Here is an 11,111-nt window from a genome sequence, read left to right as displayed (position 1 = left end):
TAATATAAAAAATATAACTACAGTAGTCTGACTCGTCTGACTCCTCCCCTTCGACCTGTCCGGCATGGGTGACCCTACCGGTAATTATTAGCGTTTTCGAGTAAAGCAGGTTTGAGAGTGATTATAAAGCAGGTTTGATTGCTTTGAGAGTGATTAAATTCAATTTGCCATATGTTCGACCAAATATAGAGAGAATCTGATTAATATAAATATATATAATACATCAATAATATTAATAATATAAAGTACATCCCGCTATTTTGACTTCAAAAGATTTTTTATCCTGATTAATCAATTAAAGGCTTACTCGAAATATTCATTGATTAATCTAATAATCCAAATAGCCCTAAAATCCAAGACAGAGTTTGAGTTTGATTCATTAATTGGTTTCAGAGCGATCAAACTTGATCACTTGAAAACGCTATACGTTACCGCCGGCATAGCTCTCAGGTTCGTTAGAGTACTCAAACCTCCTCACCCGGCAAATGCCTTCGTTAAGATGGAGATACCATCGAAGAGGAAACAATTTAATTTTTTTTTTTTAATATGTAGGTTTCTTTTAATAAAGATTTTACAAATTTGTCAAATAAAAAATATGCCCTTTGGACGTCCTAAGGACATCCTTGTGCTGTCTGGGAATTTATTACACGAAAATGTCCAAAATATTCATATAATGTAGAATTCACTAGAAATTTTTAGATCAAATGTAACTGATAAGGAATGGTTAATGCGATATTTATGATTAATAATCAACATCCAATTAGAAAGCTTATTATGTTTTATATAATGCAAACAATTTTGATCAAAAGAGTCGTTAATAAAGTTATCGATCGTTTTTCAATTAAGGAGAAAAAAGTACTTACAATTAGATTATACTGATGCATTTTGCATAGAGTTGCAAAGAAAATATCCGAGAAAAAATACACGAAGCTTCAATGTAAATTAACGATTAAATCACAAGATAAACCGTGATTTAAAATTTGCGAAAAAAACGCAACGAATGAATAAATTGACGGTAGCTGTAATATTCGCGATTCCAATATACATGCAATCGGAGAAACAATATAATTATTACATACTTAAATGAAAATGTTTCGATGGACATTTTGGCTTTTTATAATCGCGTCTGTAATATAAGACATTTGTATACTATTTGAATATAAAATCTAATGCCCGATTTATTTTCAAATGCGTGATTTTATTAAATTAAATTTTGCGATTGAGAATAAGATGTGTACCGTTTTGCGGAGGATTGACTAAACAGTATAAACCATAGTTCTAAAATACCGTTATAAAAAAAAACTGCGCGTTATCGCCGCGTTCAGTGGAGGATAACTGGCTCAACGATTTGACCAAATCAAAATCCCTCCGCCAGATAATACGCAGGTTAATATCCGACAAAGACAAGAACAATCCTAAAGGTGGAGAACGATCAAATTCTTGTTTCTACATCGGATTTCGCAAGATTAATCCGCAAAAAAAAAGTTAAATGATCCGTTGAATCAGCCCCGCTGTAGGAGGGAACAAATCCCAAATCTTCCGGGCTGCTCCCGATAGCAATGATTTCGATAACAAATCAACGACAGTTGCCATTGTCATTATCTTTAATTCACGAGATTGAAATTCGCACGAGAAAATGTGTTCTTCCATTATTAAGAAATATATCTTTTTATTGAAAATTAAATGGATATAACAATTTTTATGAAAATGTGTTTACGAACGACTATATTTATGGATAATAAAATACATGTATCGTGTTATTGTAGCTAGTGCGAGTTAAATGTGCGAGTACAAATAATTCTCGGGTATCAACCACTCGAGATAAATCGAACCCGATAACAGCGAAATTTAAAAAAATTTAATTTATATACTTTGCAACACACATAAAATAAATCAAAATAATATCAAGCGTAATTATAATAATTCTAAGCTATAATTAATCTTTTCTGTAGCATTTAAATACATTAATTTTATTAACTGATATTTCACTGATATCAGGGTACCCATTCGATTTGTCTCAAAGTATACGCACATTTGACGTTACATTCAAAAGAAAGATCAAAAATTATATTAAAAATAATTAATAAAATATATTCGTTCGTAACTATAATTTTTTATATAAAAAAAAGTCAATAGAAACAGGCAAATTGATTGCAATTTGAAATTGCTTAAAAAATATAAATTAATCTATATACATTAGTTATATCCATGTTCAATCTACTATTAAATCTTTTTAGCACATTAAGACAATAATATATTAATATTAATAATGATGGAAGAACACTTTTAACAAAGAGAAAGAAATATATTTTCCCTTCAAATATACTATTTAAATTAATTTCGTAATTCGGCTTCGAAAAGACGTGTGGTAGTCGACGTTGAGTTACTACCGAAACCATTGATCCAGAAATCGCCAGGAAAACCTGGGTTTAATTCCAATCCTGCAACGAACATCCCTAATTTTCAACGAAGCACCGAACTAGACATCGCGAACTAACACACATGTGTATTACACTTTATTTTGTACATAATAAATATATATACAATTTTTTATTTATAAAAAAAGGTGTAGCGAATATATTATTTTTTAATTTTTTATAGTTAGTTTTAATTTTTCTACTATTTAATTTTTAATTTAAATTGTAGAAAAGTTAATAATTTCAATTTTTCTACAAATTTTCTATAATTAATTTTCACTTTTTAGTTTTCTTAAGAATCTTAAAGAATTAAATGCTTAAGGAATTAAATGACTATCTTAAGTTAAGATAGTCCTAATAGATAGTCCTAACAACCTAAGACAGCGATCGCGTCCAAGAACGTGGAAAAAACGCGGTGTTTTTACAACGTAGTTAATTAATTAATTTAACGAATATTTAATTCCGACACGAAATTCATAGATATCAATCAAATCAAAATCAAATCATGAAATTCGGAATAATTTACTCGCGATTCTGCATTGTCGAAGGCAGTCGTCAAATTTTGTGAACAAAAAGCTAATATTTAATCGGTAATTTAACATCGAGTCTTCATACTTTTATTCAATAATTTTACTATTAAATATTAAAAGAATTAGCAATATTCGTGATATTTATAAAGTTTGAAATACAATTTCCCGAATTTATCAACAATGCTTTGATATGAAAATTTTAATTTTTCTACAATTCTTTTATAATTAATTTTTACTTTTTAGTTTTTCTAAAAAGAATCCTACTTTTTAGTTTTCCTAAGAATCTTAAAGAATTAAATGCTTAAGGAATTAAATGATTATCTTAAGTTAAGATAGTCCTAATAGATAGTCCTAACAACCTTACTTTTGCTGGCTAAGCCAGCGGGAATCCGGGGTCATTGAAATTTTGGGGAGTGTGTCTTAATCGCGTGCCCTACTCGCGTGCCCTATTCGCGTGCCCTATTCGTGTGCCCTATTCACGTGTCCTACTCACGTGCCCTAATAGATCAATTAGAGCTAAACTTTAATTGATATGATAATATAGATGAATGGGCTATGAAAAATTAGGATAAAATCGACGCAACATGAAAATAAGTTATTACTATTTTATACATTTCTACATTTGCATCTACAATCTACAAATCTACGAATCCGTTACCTCAAAATAAAATAAAGTTCATCACTCACCGGAACTGATGCGCAACAGCGGAGTTGTTGGTCTTGAGGCTACGTTGTCTGTAACATACAAATATAAAGTCCTGGAACAATTTTATAAATTATAAAAAGATTTTTTTTTTCAAATAGAAACTTTTATAGGATTTATGTAAAAATCTTTCTTTTTAATTTTCTCTTGTTTAATTCATTCAAATAAAAAGAGCGAATTAACGCGCGTACGCGATTTTTTACAATTGATATACAAATAATAAATACTCACCCTAGAGTTGCTCCGCCGGTGCAGGATGCCTTTCCTAGGCCTCTTCCTCCTCTCAGGATGTTAGGGTTGCTACATTGGTCTGTAATATATAAATAGAAGATCCAAATGATTATAGCTTTCATATAAAAATCTTTTTCTCTAATTCTCTCTTGTGTAAATCATATAAATAAAAAGCCAAATTACGCGATTAATTGTTTTAATTAAATTGTACGTAAATTGTACGCAATTAATAAATAATTAATATATAAATAACAAATCTTCTCGATACTTGTCGCGATCGCGTTTAGGAAAGGAATTTTATGGAGTCTCGCACTGCTACATTACTGCTCGAGTATCGCCGCGCGAATGATAACAAACACATAAGAAAGGAATTTGAGTGTCTCGCCCCACTACAGTTCTATTCAAGTGCCTTCGTATAAATGATAACAAGACCGTGATACGTAAACGATGTTTACGCGCGTCAATGTTTACGTCGCCAAGGCCCATGTTAGGTATTGTTCTAATTCGCTGCCGAAATATTTTACGTACTATAAAATATATATGGGAAATATTAATTTACATAAATATTTTAAATTCTAAATTAATTATTTATTAAACGATTAATGTATCACGGAACTTATCGTTATATTAATTATTCAATTTTGCGATTCGATCATTTTACAGCACGTTCTTAAGCCAAATTATATCTAGATCGTCGAAAAGTCAAATGAAAAAGCATCGGACAAAATATAATTAAATTTTAAGTATTTTTAAAGAAATATTTATTGCTTATAAAGAGACAGAGAAAGATCGCAACAAAACAATAATTTACAATTTTGATTCTTGTCACTTTGATTCTTCATTAAATGTGTATACATCACGCGAAATACGCGCCTTAAGATTTATCGTTGTGATTTAATTACATATTATTTAAAGTATGTAAAAGATAATTATTAATCTTATCAAATTATTTCCCGATATTTGTCGCAATTGCGTTTAGAAAAAGAATTTGATGGAGCGTCTCGCCCCACTACAGTTCTATTCAAGTGTCACCGTATGAATAATAATAAAGTCGTGATACGTGAACAATAGCGCGCCAATGTTTACGCCGTCGAATACCATGTTATTGAAAAGTCGTTGCCGAAATATTTTACTATCATATTATATATATACGCGGAATATTAAAGTGTATAAAGTATATTTTAAATTATGATTAATTATATTTATTAAACAATTGATGTATAACGAAGCCTTTCGTTGTGTTAATTACTCGATTTTGCGATTCAATTGTTTAATTGCTCGATCTTAATCCGAATTATATTTAGACGCTGTTAAAAGTCAAACGATAAAGCGTCGGATAAAATATATTTAATATAAATATTTTTGAAAAAATGATTATTGTTTATAAGGATCGTAATAATAATTCATAATTTTAATTCCTGTCAAGGAATTTGAGCGTCTCGTTCCACTACAATTCTATTCAAGTGTCTCCGTATGAACCATAACAAGGCCATGATACGTAAACAATGTTTACGCGCGTCAATGTTTACGCCAAGGCCAAATACTAATGTTAGGTATTGTCCTAAAATTCGCTGCCGAAATATTTTATTATAAAATATATATGCAAAATTAATTATATTATATAAGTATTTTAAATTCCAGATCAATTATTTATTAAATGATTAATGTATCACGGAGCTTATCGTTATATTAATTATTTACTTTTGCGATTCAACGGTTTAGCACGTTCTTAATCCAAATTATATCTAGATCGTCGAAAAGTCAAATGATATAGCGTGGACAAAATATATTTGACTCTATGTGTTATTAAAGACATAATTATTGTTCATAAAGAAACGCAACGAAACGATAATTTATAATTTAGTTTTTTATTATTTTAATTCTTATTTGATTAAATGAATAAATTACAAAATATGTGATTCAACATCTATCATCGCGATATATATATATACACATAAAAATATTAAATTTTATATATAAGTATATATTTAAAATTTTTAAAAGTAAATTTTTTCGCAATTCTGGTTTTTTTATTTAGAGTTCTGGATAGTATTCTACGAGATATAAAAAAAATTCTTAATATTCTTACTCCAATATTGCAAGAGATATCGCGAACAAAAAAGGCAAGTATTTTCTTAAAATATGAGACAATAGATCTAGTTGTACTGCTTCATCTGCTCGTTCGAGTGTCGGCGCTTGAATGACAACAAGGCCATATGCACGGGAATATACAATATACAATAGCATTTTTAATATATAAAATATAAAATATTTTTAATATTTAAATCATTTTAAAAATAAGGGTACTTTGATACTGACTTGACTTCCAGTTAATTAAACTTGCAAGAAAATTTCGATAGGATAGACGCAAAAATTCTATTTAAGAGAATTCCAATAATATACGAAATATTGCGAGACGCTCGATCGATCGTTTATTATTGTCATGACTCTGTTCGTCGATGCTTATGTTAGTGGAGCGCATAACGGTATGGATCGCCGGATATATTACAAACCTAAGATTTTTCCGGAACACGGCGCACTACGTAATCTGAATACGTAATCGGTGAGTCCGGCATTCCGGTAAATCATTTTGTGGTGCACGCCACCCGGTACCGTAAGAAGATCTTAATTTATGTAAGCACGTATATAAACATCTCACTCACCCATCGGTACAAATCACATGTAACATATTACTTTGCGCAAAACGAGTATAAAATATATATATATATAGCTGTCTTTTTTAAATAATATATATAAAATTTTGTCTCTCCAATACCAATCGTCTCATGTATGTATATGTTTTTATTGATATAAGTAGATGTAAAGAGATGATTTTATACTAATATATACATAATGAAAGTGATTTATTTTGTGAAAGAAATAGAGAGAAACGCTATGATTCTATATACATTAACAATTTAATTTATCTGTCAACAAACAAATTGAATATATAATGAATAATGATATAATTTTTATTATATTATTATATTATAACTAAACAATTTTGTTTTTTAATTTACACGCTTTGGCTGTATTCTTAAGTCAAGCTCAAAGTTCAATTGTTTCATAAAAGAACGCTTCGTCGTGTTATCATACTTCACGTTATTCTCTTCTACTTCTTCGTTATTCGTCAATTCCGGTACGCAACATCTCTCGTCGCCGCGACCCTTCCAATATTTCGGACAATATGGCGGATTGATTTCGCTGAAGCAGAAGGATCCTCTGGTGTTGACTGGGGTGTGTTGACCCATCGTCACGTACTCGCCCGCCTTGGCGGCGATCCTCGGACCCGAGGGGCACCTCCTGGAGCAGGATTCAGCCATCATGCTCGCGCCATCGTCGTCTATGCTCTGCGCCATGAAGCAAACGGACCACACGTGACTGCACAGATGAAACATCTCCCTGTCCTGGCAGAAGGGTTGCACCTTGCCGCCGTTGACGCAAAAGTCCACGTGACCAACGCGGCCGACCTCGCCGTAATATCCGGCGTTGGTGTGTACCACCTCGACGAAATCGGCATCACCGGCATCCAAACGATTTATCAAACCTGGCCGGACAAGCGGACGGGCGGGATCCAAGCCGATTATCCTACGCACAATATATTTCATTCCTAAGCTTTTCACACGTATGCATTAACATTTTTTTTTTCTATCTCAAAATTGATCAAGATACCGTCCGCATTTAGAGAGCACCATGTTTAGAATTGCGAATCGTAAAGAGAACACAAATTATAAAAAAATATTAACAAATCAATACATTACAATAATATGAAGATTCTTCACTTAATTAAACGCGTGTTAATTTATAACAAAAAGAAATATCGACGTGAATAGCGTTTTTGATAGAGAGCGCAATCTATTTTCCGACACAAATAAATTTTGATTTCACACAAAACAAATTTAATAATTTTTTTTTGTCTTTACGTAAATATTAATGCGTTTAATACTTTCGTATACCCTCTCTCTTTCTAAACACACAATCAAATTATAATTATCAAATTATATAGCTAATTAAAATATTGACACGCAAAAATATATTAAATTAAGACGTGTGCAAGATAAAACTATTCACCTGTACATCCTGAAGAGCAGGTAATTAGCCATGGTGCCGCAGATATGAGCGCCTAAGGAATGCCCGATGCAGGTAGTCTTCGCGATCTGCAAGCCAAGGTTTCTCAAGGTCGTGAGAGTGCCGGCAAGACACTTCGCTACCGGTCGTATATTCGCCACTGCGGCCGGATAACACGGTCGTGCGCATAACGCACCCCAATCGACCAGGAACACGTTGTAGCTACCGTTCCTTAAGTAAGCGTCGCGCAAAATCGCGATCGGCAACGTATTGTCGCCACCTGCGTAGATTATCGTATAAAAGTTACACGCAAAAGATTGGAAAAAGATAAATTACAACCACTTGAAACGGTGATTACAAGGATATCTAAAGATTACTCCAATATCTAGATATTCTCAAAAATTTTGGGGCGAATTTTTAATTAAATTTGTCTCATATGTGTTTATCCGAATACATTCTAATATTCGTTCAAATATATTTGTAGTATAAATAATACTTGATAACAAATGAATAAAATGTATAATAACGGGAAATTTTCTACATTTTTACTGAGCGTTTACTGAAAATTTCCAAGAAGATCTTCAATCACAATTAAATAGGATAAATTATAGATAAATTAAAGATTACGCTAATTAAATAGCAAAACTTTTTTCTTTCATTTAAATTCAAGTCAATTTGATCTTTTCAGAAAATTTTTATTCAAAAATATTTTAATAATTTAAATATTCTATGCTAAATATATTCAAATGTCTCTTTCTCAGGAATGTCTCTCCGCGATTCTAGACGAGAGCGCAGAGATTCACCTGCGTATCCGTGAATCAGGATCACATTATCCCTGACGGGCTCGTAATCCTGACGCAGCCAGTCGGACTGCTCCGAGGGATCTAGGATCCGTCGTGGTTGGCCCGGCGTGTAAAGATACACGTGTACGTCCGGATCGGGACAAACGTCCCGGTCGTTTCCTCGTCTCCAGACGCAATCGTCCTTGTTGTACTCGGCGGCGGCGCCGCTCTCGATGGCGTCGCGAATCGGCCCTTCCCGTCGCATCTCCCTCCAGGCGATTATATGGGCGCAGCCCCGTGGTATCAGGAACGCGGCGAAGACCGTCACGAGCGCGAAGACACGCATCTCGGGGATGTCTCTCTGCGACGCGTACATTTCGGTAACTGGTGATCGACGCTTGCGGTCGATCCGCGGTGACTTTGCCACCCGGGATTACCGTTTTGTTCCTCCGATCTTTGTCTCTCTCTCTCTCTCTCTCTTTCGCTTTAAAGGTCTCCCTTCCTTGAATCTTCCCCACCTGTCGGTACCGGTCACCGGATGACTAGAAGTATTTTGGTCAGTGGTATCGGATTATCCTTCTGTGAGCGTTGACAATTCCGTTCGTTGCCAAATGGAAATCGAATCTTCTCGCGTAAGAATCCGCATGTAAGAGGTTCTCGAACTTTTGACCTTGTTTTGAATGTGTTCAGTTTCTGTTCCATCAATTTCCATATAAAATAATCTTTAGAAAATTGTTATAAGGAAAATATGAATATTCATATTTAGACGGATATTTGGCACGTCTATAAGTAATGTTTATAATTATTTGTTTTTGTCAGACGCGTGAAGGGCGTTTTGCCTACGCTTTGCTTGCTAGAAAAATTGTGAAGTTGAATTCGAATGCAGAGAGAGTTAAATCGTTTTTTAGACGCATGGATATTTAACAATACGTGTATCACATACGATAGAAACTTTGGGATATCCTGTGCGTTTTCATTCAAGAAAAGAAAACAGTCACGTAGAACTCTTTTGCATACGTAGAAAGTGGATTAAAGAATCTGATGTCTCTTTCTAGTATAGTATAATTGACCGAAAACTTGACCCTGAAATATTATATTTTGCAAGACCGATCTATGTGTGTAGAAACTATATGTATATACAGGCAATTAGACATTTCGTCATACAGAGAAAGTGGAATAATAATCACTGCAGTAGTTTTCGATGAATGAAGTATGACGTAACATATGAATACATTTTAATATGTCAATGTAAGTGTCAGCTATTTATAGGTACGAGATGTATCTGTTTACATTATATGTAATACGAATGAACAAATTTACGATAAAATAACTAGAAAATATAAAATAAGAAAAATTTCAATTTATATTACATCTCTCTCCAGTAAATAATTTTTAAAAGACATTTTACACATGACAAAATATTTTGTATCGCCCACATAGTACATCGATAAAACGTTAAGTGAAAGTCGAAAAGTTAAATCCGTTGCATCAAATGACCAAATTCTGAACATGTTTTCCTTCCGAAAACAAAGTGATAAATTTACATGTCCCCTCGAGCACATACACCTTGATTTCTGAATTTGAGCATGTCCTCGCAAGCTAACATACAATTCGTTGAAGATGTGGCAAAATATATTGCACAGAACTGTATTATAGATTTCATCTTCCGCAAAAACTGTAATATATTATATATCATATATTTGCACGTGATATAGTCGAAATATACTTTCTTGCAAAGCACATCAAATAGCATTTAATATCGAGCAACTAACAGTTTAATTATTTATCAAGTCATGCAATGATAACAAGCACACATATAGACACATATTTTATATATTTATTATATATAATAAATTATAAATTATATAATTTGTTTGATACATGAAGCAAATTACAGTGAAATCTCGTAATAGGCAAAATTCCTTTCACATGAGCTAGACATACGTGAATAGAGGGACGCGTGAATGGGGGTAGCAATATAACCGCGTATCCGTTTTCGTTACCGGAAAATAATATTTAGACGAAACGATACCTCTACAGTCTTAAATTTTATGTTTTGGGGGTAAAGTGGGGGCAACCTCGCTGTTACTTTCGGAGCCCCGAACAGCGTGCTATTAAGAGATTCCAGTGTAATTGAGCAACACCGTATAGCGGAAGTATCAAGGATGGGAAGCAATCTTCGCTGTGATATATACCGCTAAGAAATATTCAATACTTATCACGTTTCCTTGCCATAAAATCAATTCAATATATCAAGTGCACAACGGCAAGTGACAACGGTATCAACGTATCCACTTAACTTATAGATCTCATAACTACTTTGTATTTATATACAATACTTTAAAAAACACTCTGTGTGTTTAAATAATATATATATATA

General features: G+C 32.8%; 1 protein-coding gene across 1 annotated transcript; it reads right to left on the bottom strand.

The window, feature by feature from the left end:
- Positions 1-6,887: 6,887 nt before the first annotated feature.
- LOC115243465 (phospholipase A1 member A) lies at positions 6,888-10,017 on the bottom strand. Its single transcript, XM_029820512.1, has 3 exons — positions 8,753-10,017; positions 7,953-8,229; positions 6,888-7,469 (listed from the first exon to the last, which is right to left on the bottom strand). The coding sequence occupies exons 1-3, from the start codon at positions 9,105-9,107 to the stop codon at positions 6,893-6,895; spliced, it is 1,209 nt and encodes a 402-aa protein (XP_029676372.1). The 5' UTR covers positions 9,108-10,017; the 3' UTR covers positions 6,888-6,892.
- Positions 10,018-11,111: the final 1,094 nt, after the last annotated feature.

The sequence above is a fragment of the Formica exsecta genome, unplaced genomic scaffold (genome assembly GCF_003651465.1).
Source record: "Formica exsecta isolate Colony F162 unplaced genomic scaffold, ASM365146v1 scaffold72, whole genome shotgun sequence".
NCBI classification, from domain to species: domain Eukaryota; kingdom Metazoa; phylum Arthropoda; class Insecta; order Hymenoptera; family Formicidae; genus Formica; species Formica exsecta.
The sequence above is the reverse complement of the archived record's forward strand: the minus strand, read 5'-3'. Positions and strand labels throughout refer to the sequence as shown.

What these genes read in the sequence shown, in the direction of transcription:
- LOC115243465 (XM_029820512.1), bottom strand. Translation starts at nt 9,107, where the DNA reads ATGTACGCGTCGCAGAGAGACATCCCCGAGATGCGTGTCTTCGCGCTC. An exon ending in CCTGATTCACGGATACGCAG is followed by an intron (nt 8,230 to 8,752) that starts GTGAATCTCTGC and finishes TAATCTACGCAG; the next exon opens with GTGGCGACAATACGTTGCCG. An exon ending in CTGCTCTTCAGGATGTACAG is followed by an intron (nt 7,470 to 7,952) that starts GTGAATAGTTTT and finishes TATTGTGCGTAG; the next exon opens with GATAATCGGCTTGGATCCCG.